At 46.2% G+C, this 15,101-nt stretch overlaps 1 protein-coding gene across 1 annotated transcript in view; it reads right to left on the bottom strand.

Annotated features, from left to right (window-relative positions):
- Positions 1 to 13,186, bottom strand: part of EFCAB6 (EF-hand calcium binding domain 6) — a 225,018-nt gene extending 211,832 nt beyond the window's left edge. The window contains exons 1-2 of the mRNA XM_055396088.2: positions 13,045 to 13,186; positions 2,918 to 3,129 (exon numbers count right to left, since the gene is read on the bottom strand). Of these exons, the coding sequence (XP_055252063.2) occupies positions 2,918 to 3,129; positions 13,045 to 13,174 (342 nt within the window). The 5' untranslated portion in view covers positions 13,175 to 13,186. The remainder of the gene's footprint in view (positions 1 to 2,917; positions 3,130 to 13,044) is intronic.
- Positions 13,187 to 15,101: the final 1,915 nt, after the last annotated feature.

Raw genomic sequence — 15,101 nt, forward strand, 5'->3', positions numbered from 1 at the left:
TGTATGCCTATGGCTGACTCATGGCAATGTACGCCAAAACCAACATAATATTATAAAGAAACCATACTCCAATTAAAAATAAATAAATCTTTTTTAAAAAGACAAAAGAGCTGAACCAAGATACGAATGACTGCCCGCTGCAGGCAAGACAGGATTTGGAAGCTGATTGCCTGCCAAAGCAAAGGCATTGAAAGTTGAAGGAGTCAATATAACAGAATCCAGTGTCTCCAGGGTACCACACTGTGTAATCAACAGACAGAGCCACATGTGACTCCAAAGCACATGGCTCATAGCCAGGGCAACTGATGAAATGAACTGTTACCTTTAATGTTAATTAATTTAAATTCTAAAATTAAGTCCGTTTTTGGAAAATTTTTATGTTTGGAATGACTAGGTGAAATTAGTATTTCAACTGCAAATTTTATGAAATCTCAATACAGGTTAAAAAAAGAAAAAAAGGTAGAGACATCACTTTCCCGACAAAGGTCTGTATAGTCAAAGCTATGGTCTTTCCAGTCGTCAGGTACGGATGTGAGAGTTGGACCATAATGAGGGCTGAGCATCAAAGAATTATGAACAGTGGTGCTAGAGAAGACTCTTGAGAGTCCTTTGGACTGCAAGAAGAACAAACTAGTCAATCCTAAAGGATATCAACCCTGAATATTCATTGGAAGGACTGATGCTGAAGCTCCAATACTTTGGCCACCTGATGCGAAGAGCTGACTCATTGGAAAAGACCCTGATGCTGAGAAAGATTGAGGGCAAGAGGAGAAGGGAGTGACCGAGGATGAGATGGTTGGATGGCATCACCAACTCAATGGACAAGTTTAAGGAAACTCTGGTGGATAGTAAAGGACAGGGAAGTGTGGCGTGCTGTAGTTCAGGAAGTCACAAAGAGTCGGACACGACTGGGCAATGAACAACAATAAAAAGATACAGATAAAGTATTTCTAATGGAAATGTGGTGTCTGAGCTGAGGTCTACTCTAAATACACACCAGGCCTTGTAGACTTAGTACACAGAAAAGAATGTCAAATATTTTACCACCAATTTTGAACAGTGATTACATGTTGAAATGAGACATTTTGGTCACACAAAAATATTATTAAGAATTAATTTCACTTATTTCTTTTTATCTTTGTAATGTAGCTACCAGAATATTTAAAATTACATATGTGCTTCACATTATATTTCTATTGAAAACCATTAGTCTGGGATATAATTCAAATACACTCAACAGTGAAGGACCAACTATTTGTTTCCATACCTAATCCAAGATCCCACATTGCATTTAGTTGCACTGAGCAGCTTCAGCTGCATGGAGCAAATTCTGATAAATTCTCTTTTCATTTTTATTGTTACAATTATTTTCTAATTTTCCATGTTATGGCTTCTTAGATACACCCATCATTTAAAAGTGGACATTTAATTTCCAAATACATGGGGTTTTTAAAGTATCTTTGATATTAATTTACAATTTTGGTATTAATTTATCATTTAAATGCTTTCTTCTCTGCGATCACCCTCTGTGTTTTTTCAGTCTTTTAACTTTATTGAGGCTTTCAATGGCTAAGTCAAAGATCTTTTGGTAAAGGACACACTGCCTTTGAAAATACGTGGGTTATTTTCAAGTATCTTTTGATACTGATTTCTAACATAATTCCACAGTGATAAGAGGACAGTATGATTTCAAAACCTTTAGACCATGAAATTTTTGCACCTCGTTTTATGTCCCTGGTATATAGTCTATGGGAACTTGAATAGAATTTGTATCTTGCTGTTGTGTTCCGTTCCGTTCCGTTCCATCGCTCAGTCGTGTCCGACTCTTTGCGACCCCGTGGACTGTAGCCTACCAGGCATCTCCGTCCATGGGATTCTCCAGGCAAGAATACTGTATAAATCTTAATTATGTTGAATTGGTTCATAGTGCTTTTCAGGTCTACTATTCCCTTCTACTTTTCTGTCTATTCATTATATTAATTTTTAAGAGCTTGATATTGAAACTCCAACTAAAATTTTTAACTTATCTACTGAAAAAATAATTGTAAGTGGAACTATATGTAACTTTGTTCTGTATGTTCCAAATCTCCATTAAATGTGCTATCGTACTTCAATAATTTAAAAAATAAAAAAAAAATTTTTTTTAATGAAGGACCAGAGAAATGTGACCCTTCTCAAGAAAAAAAAAAAAAAAAATCAAAACAGGTGAACCCCGAGATGAGAATTACCAGACAAGGACTTTTAAGAAGCTATTTTAAATATGCTCAATGGGTTAAAAGAAATATGTTCATAATTGAAAGAAAATCAATAAATCTAAGCAGATAAATAGCAATTATAAAAAAGAACCAAATGGAAATTCTAGAACTGAAAAATACAATGTCTAAAGTTAAAAATTCACTGAATAGACTTAATAACAGAATGGAGATGCTAAGAGTCAGTGAATTTGAAGATAGATCGATGGATATTATGCAATCTGCAAAACAGACAGGAAAAGTATTTTTAAAAATGAACAGAGCTTCATTGCCACACATAGGGTCATTTTTAGTTACACTTGTGAACTTAATTGTGACATGCAGGGCAGGGTCGGGGGGGGGGGGGTCTAGTTCCCTGACCAGGGATCGAACCAGGCCCTGTGTATTGGGAGCATAGAATCTTAGCCACTGGACCCCAAATATTATGTATGTGGAAGCCTTAAAAAAAAATAAAAGAGAATGACTATAATAGTTCTGCGGGCAAAATATGACCCAAGCACACGGTCATGGCCCCAAACCTGCCAGGACTTCATTCAACTGTGACAAATGAAACTCTGTGTGGGACAGTGCGGGGAAAGCCAGGCTAGGTCACGTGCCCCTGTCGTCTCCTGCATCCCCCCCCACCCCCGCACACCGGGTAGTTTCGAGTCTCCTTCGCTGGATACCTGAGCCAGAACATCCTGAAACTGTTCTCTCGTGAGAGGCAGCAGGAAGGTTGTGATGACCCTCCGCAGTTCGCTCTTGGTCACTGTCCTGTTGTTAGCGGTGTCGAGCAGGTGAAAGGCTCTCTTCAACTCATCTCCTTTCTCGGTAATTTTTTGAAACAAAATCCGTTTAACATCTAAGGACGACAGTATAGGATTTGCAACTCCTGTGGCTGTGAGAGAGAGAGAGAGAGAGAGAGAGAGAGAGCTATTTACTAGACGCGCATAAGGCCACGATGATGAGAACTATTTCACTGTGTACTGGGACCCTGCGGACTCCTAGAGCAGCATTTCTTCTACTGTATCTAGGTCTACAAGCGGATGACCTGCCATGGCAAATCTGCAGTCATTGTTTCACCTCTGAAATTTACATTTCAATCAACATAGACCACAGCAGTAACATTAGAAAGAAAGAAAAAGGCAAAGATTCTTCCCTGGAAAGGACCTATGCCATTGGATATTGGAGTTAAAACCTAGTTAAGAATTAATGTCACTGCAAATAAAGGTTTTCTTTCAGATTTACTTTTGATCGAAGCATGAGTTGATTTAAAATATTAGGTTAATTACTGCTGTACAGCAAAGTGATTCAGTTATATATTGACATGCACACACACTCTTTCTTTTATATTCCCCTCCATTACTGTTTGCTTAGGATATTGAATATAGCTCCCTGAGCCACAGGCAGGACCTCGCTGTTTATTCTATATATGCTAGTTTGCCCCAGCCTCCCTCTTCATCCCCCCCGACCCCTCGGCAACCATCAGTTTGTGCTCTGCGTCCATAACTCTGCTTCTGTTTCGCAGATGGGCTCACTTGTGCCATGGCTGAGATCCCACGTGTAAGGGACACATTCGTCTTTCTCTGTCTGACTTACTCACTTCGTCTGATGATCTCCAGCTATATCCACGCTGCTGCAGATAGAATTACTTCATTCCTTTTTATGGCTGAGTAGTACCCCATATTGGAGAAGGCAATGGCAAGCCACTCCAGTACTATTGCCTAGAAAATCCCATGGATGGAGGAGCCTGGTAGGCTGCAGTCCGTGGGGTCGCTAAGGGTCGGACACGACTGAGCGACTTCACTTTCACTTTTCACTTTCACACATTGGAGAAGGAAATGGCAACCCACTCCAGTGTTCTTGCCTGGAGAATCCCAAGGATGGGGGAGCCTGGTGGGCTTCTGTCATGGGGTCACACAGAGTCGGACACGACTGAAGTGACTTAGCAGCAGCAGCAGCAGTACCCCATATATATTTATATTCACATATATAGGACTATATATATTATATTCATATATATAGGAATTATAATTTATATTATAATATATATAGGACTTTTCCGGTGGCTCAGACAGTAAACCGTCTGCCTACAATGCGGAAGACCTGGTTTCGATCCCTGGGTCAGGAATATCCTCTGGAGAAGGAAATGGCAACCCACTCCAGTACTCTTGCCTGGAGAATGCCCTGGATTGGAGGAGCCTGGTGGGATACAGTCCATGGGGCCGCAAAGAGTCGGACATGCCTGAGCGACTTCACTCACTCATTCACTATATATATATAAAATGCGGGTTGTTTAGGCTGTTTCCATGTCTTGCCTACTGTGAATAGCGCTACTATGAACACTGGTGTCCATGTATAATTTTGGAATTATAGTTTTGTCCGGATATGTGCCCAGGAGTAGGACAGCTGAATCATATGGTAACTCCCATTTTTAGTTTTCTGAGGAACCTCCATACAGTTTTCCACAGTGGCTGAACCGATTTACACTCCCACTGACAGTTTAGGAGGGTTCCCTTTTCTCCACATCCTCTCCAGCATCACATAAATCTTTAAACCACTGCATTCACTTTTCATCTTGGTGACCACAGTCCATTTAGTACCTCTGTCTTACACAGTAAATTCTGGACATGTGAAATGTCTTGAACGTTGCTGCATTTTTTGTCAAATCATTCACAAGCAGGGGCTCGGAGAGGTTGACTCTTGGTATTTCCCTTGAAACAAGAATTCCTCATCAAGCAGTGGAACCTTTCTGTCACGTGGACATGATGGCTTTAGCCTTGGGGTGACCTGGGCCAGATGATATTAACAGATTCGAAGTGCCAGCATGTACCTTCCCAGAGGCAGCTAGGGGCCTGCTCACAGCTGCAGGGTGACCGAGCTGCCTTCTGTTTGAGGTGGTAACAGAGGACCTACCAGGGCCCCCACCTGCCGTGAAGAGCTTCCAGGTGCCCTCAGCTCAGGAGGAGCGATGTGGCAGGATCCAGGGACCACTGCGTCCTTCCAGGGGCTGCACGGGCCGTCACCCCAGTGCCCGCCTTCCCTGAAGCTTGCTCACTGTGCACACACAAGGCCTGTGCCCTCTCGCTCACAATGCCCACAGCGACCTCCAGGGAGGGGATCACTTAACGGGGATAACACCGGAGACCCAGAACACAGACGGCTGGTTTGGGGTGACAGGCTGAGGGTATCAGGAAAATCTGAGAGGACACAGTGACACTTCCACTGCAAGGCTGTGTTCCCTGAGAGCGAGACAGGGGGCTGGAGGTGGGGATGCTGTGGAGGGTGGCCGGGGGAGGGCCCGCACAGAGCAGGCCCAGCCAGGAGAGGAGACTGGGCAAGTCGGAAGGAGCCAAGGCAGGCGGCCCTGCCCTCCGGCCTCGCGCTCTGGCTGTGGGATGCCACAGCAGGACTGGCACTGAGAGGGCGGCACGGCCCGATCTTCATTCTCGAATACTGATCTATTCGGCTGAGCCAGGTGTTGGGTGCAGCACGAGGGATCGTCCATCTTCGCTGTGGCGCGGGGGATCTTTACTTGCGGCGTGAGAACCCTCCGCTGCAGCATTTAGGATTTAGGTCCCTGAAGAGGGATTGAACCTGGGCCCCCTGCAATGGGAGAGCAGAGTCTTAGCTGCTGGACCACCAGGGAAGCCCTCTAATTGTCACTTTCACTCTGGTATCACACGGGAGAGAAACAGAACGGGGAGGAGATGGGTGGTGGAAGACATGCTGGGTGACTACAACCAGCTCAGATGAGTCTTAAGGGAGGTCTACACTAATGTGATGGTCAGCGAGTGCAAAGCAGGAGTGAATAAAAGAGCTGTTAAAACAGAGGAGGTCCAGAGAACACTCTGACGTGCTGCGCTGGGTGAGGTAGGAGATGAGGACGAAGTTCGTGTGGGTGGCTGGGTGAGCCGTGAGAAAGGGAATACGGAAGATGGGGTTGGTGGGTGGTTTTGTCTGAGATGGCCGCAACAAGATGCCCACCACGGCTTCTCTTATGATATCGTGTTCACTTTCCTCCCATCAAAAAGTGGGGTGTACATTCCTCCCCCTTAAAATGTGCATGAGTCTGTGACTAGGGCAGAATTGACATGATGGGATTGCTAAGACACAGCCACAAAAAAAGCACTATAGCCTCTGCCTGGCCCTCCTAAGACACATCAGTTGCTGTGCTGAGAGGTCAAGGAGCCATGCAGAGAGGCCGCATGTAGGTGTCTGGCCAACAGCCCCAGCTAAGCTTCCAGCCAAGAGCCCGCACCACCTGCTGGCCATTCGAGAGGGTCAGCCTCCAGAAGATTCCAGCCCCAGATGTCAAGTTGACCCCTGCCTTGGCACCTCCCCCACTACAGTGCAAAGAGCGGAGACAAGCCACCCCTGGGACCTAACTGTAGATCTGTGAGCAAAACACATGACAGTTGAGGTTCCAAGCCTCTGTGTTTGGGGGAGTTTGTTCATAGCAATGGACACCTGGAACAGAAAAGTCTGCAGGAAAGCTAAGGAGCTCAGTTTGGGATACCCAAGTGGGGATGTCCATTCGAAAATTGAATACAAAAATCTGGAGGTCATAGAGGGTGATGCTAGAGATCCAAGTGTGGGAACAGGCTGTGTGGGAGCCTCAGGAAAGCAGGCAGGCAGGAAGAGAAGAGAGCCTTTTGAAACACTGGCTTGAAAGGACGTGGAATTCATTCATTCAAAAGGTATTTCTGAGCACCGGTCACATGCCAGCGCTGCTCTAGGCACTGGCAGGACTGCCATGAGTAAGACAGGAAGCTCTGCTCTTGGAAAGCTTAGCTAGACTCTGGAGGAGAGAAGCAGGACGAGAAGCAGAAAATAAATGATGACGTAACGGTAGATGGTGCCAAGTGCTTACAGGCAGCAGGACAGACCACGGAGGTGAGGGCAGCCGGGGAGCTGTCTCAGGTGGGGGAGTTGCGGAAAGCCTCTCTGGGTAGTCTGATGAGCTGAAACCAGAAAGACAGGATGATCCAGGCAAGCAGCTGCAGTGAGAGTGTCCTCGACAGGGAGAAGAGCCTCGGGTAAAGAGCCCCTGGCAGGAGGGAGGCGAGAGGCCTCTGCGGACAGAGGCGAGTGTCCAGCAAGACAGGGAGGCAGTGATGGCTCAGATCGGGGTGGGTGACACCTCAGATTCCTGCACGAGGACTGGGGTTTTCTCCAAGGGCAACGGGAAGACTCAGGAACCAGAGTTCAAGCAGTGAGTGATCTTATTAATATATGTGGTTTTTTAAAAATTACTCTGGCTGCTATGCGGAGAGCAGATTACAGAGGGGCAAGAAATGAGAAGTTCAGCGAGGAAGCAATTCCCAAGTTCCAAGAAGAAGTGATGGTGACTTGAACAAGGTCAAGGTTATGGTGGGGGTAGGGTTTGGGGGGTGGGGAGACAGATTAGAGACAGAACCTAGAAACACAGCTGACAAGGTCTCACTGATAAACTGGCTTGGTGAGCTGAGGGGGCCGGGGGATGAAAAGAAAATGAAATCAAGGATAGGTCCTTGCACTAGAGGAACTGGATGGAGGATGATGCCCTTTACTGGGATGGAGAATGCCGGGCGTCAAGGGGTGTCCGATTGGTTTGTGTTTGAGATGCCCGCTCGGTGACGCGCAAGCAGAAAGGTCAGGGGGCAACCACAGAGGCCTGGGGTCACAATGGAGCTGCTGTTTGCTGCAGTGGTGTTCCAGGACATGGGGCCAAATGCTTACATACAAGAGGTCAGACAGGCAGAAGAAGACTGGGCTGAGAGCCTGGGGGAGAAGAAGGGACTAAACTCGCCAAGGGAGCTGGCTGTGCAGGGGCGGCTCCCTGCTTCCCTCTGCGTTCCTGTTGCTTTGAACCTCAGAAGCAGCTGATTCACGTGGCAGAGCTGCAGGGTCCCACGTCAGCTGGTGACGAATATTTCTCCCTCTGCCCACCCACCCTGGAATTCCTCCTCCTGCACCCAGCATCATGGAGGGACCCCTTTATGTCTGTCTCCCATCTTGAAATCTTTTTTTCAGACTTTTCACGTGTATTTTCAATGCTTCCCAAGAACCCCCTTCTTAGCAATCAACGATTCTAATTTTAAAGTATCTGAAAATATTGATTTGAAACTATCTGATTTTACCTGAAGGAAAACTTTTTATTTCATAAATCTAATATGACTTCTTCGGTTTAAAATGAAAGCAACAGCCAAACTTGCATAACCTGCTGGTGGGAGTACAAATTGATAGGATGTTTCTGGAGGAGAACTGACAAAATTTTCTACTTCCATTTAGGATATAGAAAGTCACAGAGACTATCATTCTGATCCCAGCAAAGAGAACCAAGAGGATAAGCTAAAAAAAAAGGGAGAAGGGTTTGAAACCATCAAAGAACCGAGGATGCAAAGAAACAGAAAGGACCAGCCACTCCTCGGAGAGAAAGCACCCAGGACTCCTTTCCTCCTTGCAGGGTCTTGGGAAGAGCAGCAGATTCATTCTAGACAGGGGCGTAGAGAAGACCACCAATGGGAAGCACGTAGTAGCCATGTGGACCCATCCCATGGACTTGGATCTCGGGAGCCTCAGGTACACAGCAAGCCTGCACCCATCCACATGGGCCTTCCCACACGGCAGTTGCAGCACCCGAAGCTGGGAGCAAGGCAGGGGGGCTGTGAGCTATGCCCTGAGACATGGGGGGTCTTCCCTAAGTGTTAGGCAGCTGCTCACCATGGCTGAGTACAGACCAGAGGCAAGCCCCTCTAAGCCTATGGGACCCTAACCAAGTGCCCCTTGGCGACCCGCTGCAGACCGGAGGCAGTGGGGCAAGGCTGAGGGGGACCTCCTGAGGTGCACAAAGCTGGAGGCTGAGCTGGAGAAACCCTCCTCCAATTGTGGCAGGAGGGCTGGAAGCAGAGAGTTCCCACCAGGACACCAGGAGGGCAGCTGGACCGGGAAGCAGAGATGGCTGGAGTGTCCACGCTGCTCAGATCCCAGGGTCGGCTGAAGGGAAGTGTTTGAAACAGGAGGTCACCTGAATCTAACCACCACTGACACCTAATCCAGACACGACTAAACCAAGAAATAAACTGAGCCAGTCCACCTCATCAGAAGCCTGAGCAGAAGGAGCATTCCTTTTTCTGGTGGTAAATATGATTTACTTCTGTCTCTACTCTTTTTGGGGGCTTCCCTGGTGGCTCAAACAGTAAAGCGTCTCCCCACAATGTGGAAGACCTTGGTTCGATCCCTGGGTTAGGAAGATCCCCTAAAGAAGGAAATGGCAACCTACTCCAGCACTCTTGCCTGGAAAATCCCATGGACGGAGGAGCCTGGTAGGCTCCAGTCCATGGGGTTGCAAAGAGTCGGACACAACTGAGCAACTTCACTTCCCTACTCTTTCTGGGGGCTTTCCTGATGGCTCAGTGGTAAAGAACCCACCTGCTAATGCAGGAGACGTGAATTCCATCCCTGGGTCGGGAAGATCCCCTGGAGAAGGAAGTGGCCATCCACTCCAGTGTTCTTGCCTGTTAAGTCCCATGGACAGAGGAGCCTGGCAGGCTACGGTCTGTGAGGTCGCAAAGAATTGGACATGACTAAGCACGTACACACTACTCTTTTTTACACAAATGTCTGCTGTTAAATCTTTTTTAAATTGCAAGACAAGTGAAATAAGAAAAGATGACCTGATGAGAAGCAAAACCAGTCATCAGAAAACCCACAGAGAGAACAGATGCGGAAATGATCGGGTATTTAAACTCAGAATGACAAATATGTTAAAGAGATTAAGGGAAAATTGACAACATGCTGAACATGTGGGGGATTTCAGCAGAGAAGCAGAAACATTTTTTTAAAGCACGTGAAAAAGCTAGAAATGAAAAATACAATATCAAAGTGAAGAGTTCATTTAATTTGCTTAACAGCAGACCGTCCACACGGCAGAAGAAAGGACTCATGAGTATAAAGTCAGGTCGACAGAAACTACTCAAATTGAAACATAAAGCGAAAAACATCTTAGAAGGAAACAGGGTGTCTGGTATCTGTGGCTCACAGATTTACCCATGAATTGCGTTTATTTAATGAGTTATGTAATTACATATCTACATGTGTGTGGGCATGAATGATGTGCACTCACTGGACAGCCGAACACTCAATGGTGACCAACTCTGGAGAGGAAAGGGATGCTAGGGGACATTATATACATATAGTAAATAGTTTTTACTGAAGTGTATTTATTTTAAATATATAACTTTTATTTTAAAAAGGAAAAATAATTCAGTACATTTTAAAGACCATCAATAAAAACAAAAGGCAAATGACAGATGAAAAAAGACACTGATGGGACACAAAGTATTCATATTTTTAACAAAGAGCGCTCACACAAATAACTAGAAAGACCCACCCACAATGGGTGAATGGGCAAAGGACACGAAGAGGCAGCTCGTCAAAGGACGACATGAACCTGATGAACTTGACAATCAAAGATAACCTTGCCATTAGGGAAACGCAGGTTAACATCACAATTGAATGTTGTTTTATGCATATCAAATGGACAAGAAGTCAAAGACAACATTCTGTGTTAGGATGCTCAGAAACAAGTACTTTTAATTGTTATCTGTGGGGATGTGCAGGTACGAGCTTCCTGCGATTCGGTGGCTCCTTTATGAGCATGAATGCCCCTTAATCCAGTAATCCTGCTTCGCTCCATTCTTCTTTGTGCAGTCACAAAGCTGGTTCACGAGGATATATCCGCAGAACACTGCGGGCGCGAGGCAGATTTGTTAGTGACGATAAATGTCTGTGGTGGAGACTGCCGGTCACCCCGACATCCATTCTCCCCTCCTTCCAGAGACCAGGCAGACACGCGCCCATCAGAAGTCGTCTGGGCTCCCTTCCGGCTCTCCGGCAAGTGCCAGTGGCCTCCCGCGGATGGCAGGTGAGCACAGGTGGCGGGGTGACTTCTGACCGGATCGCCTCTCCCCGGGTCTGTCCGTTCACTGTGCTGCTCTGAGCCCTTCCGGTTCCTCGGGCTGTGCATCCTCAGCACTCCGTACGCGTGTCTGGCCCAGCCCTGGTCTCTCTTGGCTGGGACTCCTCCTCTCCCTTTCAAGACCAGGGGCTCCTCCAGGGCAGACCCTCTACAGGACCTGCTCTTTATCCTCAGTCCCTAGGACAGTTCTTGTTACATATTAGTTGTCAGTTCAGTCGCTCAGTTGTGTCCGACTCTTTGCGACCCCATGAATCGCAGCATACCAGGCCTCCCTGTCCATCACCAACCCCTGGAGTTCACTCAAACTCATGTCCATCGAGTCGGTGATGCCATCCAGCCACCTCATTCTCTGTCGTCCCTGTCTCCTCCCGCCCCCAATCCCTCCCAGCATCAGAGTCTTTTCCAGTGAGTTAAGTCTTTGCATGAGGTGACCAAAGTATTGGAGTTTCAGCTTTAGCATCAGTCCTTCCAATGAACACCCAGGACTGGTCTCCTTTAGGATGGACTGGTTGGATCTCCTTGCAGTCCAAGGGACTCTCAAGAGTCTTCTCCAACACCACAGTTCAAAAGCATCAATTCTTCGGCAATCAGCTTTCTTCACAGTCCAACTCTCACATCCATACATGACCACGGGAAAAACCATAGTCTTGACTAGACGGACCGGGCTCAGAAAATGTGTGCAAAGAAAGAGAGGGAGGAAGGAAGGAACAAATGAAAAGACACACACTTTGGGGAAATCATAATGTCAAATTTTATTGCTTTAAAACTGACTGATCCAAATAAGTTAGGATTTTAGGTCCCCTCAAAAACCTGCATGCAAATGTTTATGCCAACTTTATTTATAATTGCCAAGACACGAGGGCAACCAAGATGTTCTTGAGGAGTGAATAAACGGTTGTATATCCATACAAGAGAATATTATTCAGAGAAAAAAAAGAAATGAACTGTCACATCACGAAAAGGCATGAAGGAGCCTTAAGTGCACATTGCTAAGTGAAAGAAGCCAATCTGAAAACGCTACGGACTGTATGGTTCCAACTAAATGACATTCTGCAAGCGGCCAGACTCCGGAGACAGCAGGAGGACCAGCGGGTGCCCGCAATTAGGGGAGGGAGGGATGAGCAGGCAGAGCACAGAGGAGTCTTCGGGCAGTGAAACTGCTCTGGGAGATGCGGTGACAGTGGACACATGTCGTCATACACTTGTCAAAACCCAGAGAATGCACAGAACAGAGTGTGAGCTCTACTAAAGCATCAGTAATGGTGTGTCGGGTGTAACAACCGTCCCACATTACTGCAAACGCTGGAAATAAGGGAACCTGGGGATGGGAGTGAAGAAGTGTACGGGAACTCTCTGCACGTTAGCTCAGTTTCTCTGTAAACCTAAAATTACTCAGAGGGTCCCCAGTGGTCCAGGGGTTAAGGCTTGGTCGGAGCTTTCACCGCTGTGGCCCAGGTTTAATCCCTGGGCAGGGAAATAAGATCTTGCAAGCTGCACAGCATAGCATTAAAAAAAAAAGCTATGCAAAAAATATAGTTTATTAACTAAGAAAAAACCTGAGTGGGGCAGTATAATAGATAATATAGTAGTTTAATTCCACGGATCCTGTAATGTCTGGGTTCAAATTCCAACCCTGCCACCTAAAAACCATGGAACCTTTGGGCAAGTGGCTTGATAAACCTGGGTCTCAGATTCCCCACACAGAAGACAGGTACAGTAACAGAACCTACTTCACAGCTTTACTGGGCTGACAGCATCGTGTGAGGCCGCTGCACAGAGTCTAGCGTGTACTGAACATACACAGTGATGTCTATTATCAATATTTTTTGCTCAGGAAATATCAATACTCACATGAAGAAGGTCTGAACATATTTTGGAAAACACTCCTTGAATACACTCTGCATGGTGAAGAGTGAGGTCTTGAATGTGTGAATTTCCGCGTGTAAGGACACATAATATGCCAATCTGGTACAACTGCCATTTTGCACGTTAAATCCCTGTGAAATAAATGAAAACAGGTCACATGACCCTCAAGCACATCCCACAATGAGGCCAACCTCCAGTCTACTCCTTTTCTGAAAGGGCAGCCGGGGACTGTAAAAATGCAGCTGGTCAGGACCTTGCCAATGTTTCCAAGACCCCCTCTTAAAGGGAACACAAAATTGTGGTTTTTAGACTCACTCTTATAGCAGATCCAATAATCTTCAAAGATGGGAAAACAAAGAGGCGTTTGGACAGGACACCTGTACCTCAACTACTAGTGACTCGTTCTTGGCGGGTGGGGCAGTAGGGGTGGAAAGTTTCGGTCCTCTGAGCTCATCCAACACACAGTCAGAGGTGTAGCTGGGGAAAACAGCACCAAAAATGGTACAGTGAAGGCCTCTGAAAACCTCTGAAAGAGTAATGAGAACACTGGCAAGAACTGTCAGAATCAGCTGTTTCGGAACTCTGGAAACTAACCAAAGTTTGCAGCAATCTGGGGAGTGCTCACTCATGTGAGATGCCAGAATCTGGAAATGAACCCCCGATTGGTGGCATTTTGACTTCCCCTGTTCCCATCTCCCCTCATCCCCAAATCTGCAGTAGCCATGAAACCAACATGCTGCCATCACAGGGAAAACCCAGTGGCCCACCAGACCCTGGAAGGAGAAGAACAGAGTGGAAGTTCCTTCAAAGCCTCATCAGCAGAAACTCTTCATTCTATGACTTACCTGAGGGCTCCCTGAAAGACCCCCACATGCAAGGCTGTCTTTATTTGAACTGATTCAGAGCTTTCCCAGGGAGGACCAGCTATTGTCAAAAGGCATTTGATTAGGAAAAAAAAAAAATTCAGGGGCAACTGTTGCTTAAAATTCTAGCTGCCCGATGGGGTGGATAATGGAGCAAATAACAGACTAACCCAAATAGCTTAAATGGAAAAGCTGGGGAACAAGATGTCTGGAGGAGCTTTGAGAAGCTCCCACACATTCCTGGGGCTCGAGAAGGCGGTGCACATGTCCAGGCCTATGGACTTTCTCAGGAAGAGCTGAGAAGGCCCTCAGCGCTGGCGGACTTGGGAGGCTCTGCACAGGCAGGAGGTGAAGGCTGAGGCAGGGCTGTAAACTGCCTGCCTGAGTGTGGACAGAAGGCTCAACACACCCGAAGAGCCCTCAGCAAAGACTATCAGGCTGCTGTGTCCAGGCATTTAAAGAGAGTTCTGTCCCAACTGCTGACCAGTCAGGGACACTTCGGTGGCCACGCATGACAAACGACACAGGACTTATCAAGTTAGTTTAGAAGAGCCTCTAAACAAACAAAATGGAAAGGAAGAAGTAGATGATTTGAGAATGGCCACATTCTTAACATGCCCAGTTCTCAACAAAAATTTTATGACACTTGCAACAACAAAAAAAAGTATGGCCTATACATACTTGTCTTCAGAAACCATGCAAACAAGAAAAGAGTGGAATGAAATATCTCAAGTGTCAAAAGGAAAAAAAAAAATCCACGAACATAGAATTCTGTATCCAGCAAAACATCCTTCAGATTTAAAGACAAAGACCTGATCATATAAACAAAAACTGAGGAAATGTCATTATGGCAGAAAGTGAAGAGGAACTCAAAAGCCTCTTGATGAAAGTGAAAGAGGAGAGTGAAAAGGTTGGTTTGAAGCTCAACATTCAGAAAACAAAGATCATGGCATCTGGTCCCATCACTTCATGGGAAATAGATGGAAAAACAGTGGAAACAGTGTCAGACTTTGTTTTTTTGGGCTCCAAAATCACTGCAGATGCTGATTGCAGCCATGAAATTAAAAGACGCTTGCTCCTTGGAAGGAAAGTTATGACCAACCTTGATAGTATATTAAAAAGCAGAGACATTACTTTGCCAACCAAGGTCCGTCTAGTCAAGGCAATGGTTTTTCCCGT

The sequence above is a fragment of the Moschus berezovskii genome, chromosome 6 (genome assembly GCF_049115385.1).
Source record: "Moschus berezovskii isolate FMDL1 chromosome 6, NW_MosBer_1.0, whole genome shotgun sequence".
Lineage (NCBI taxonomy): Eukaryota > Metazoa > Chordata > Mammalia > Artiodactyla > Moschidae > Moschus > Moschus berezovskii.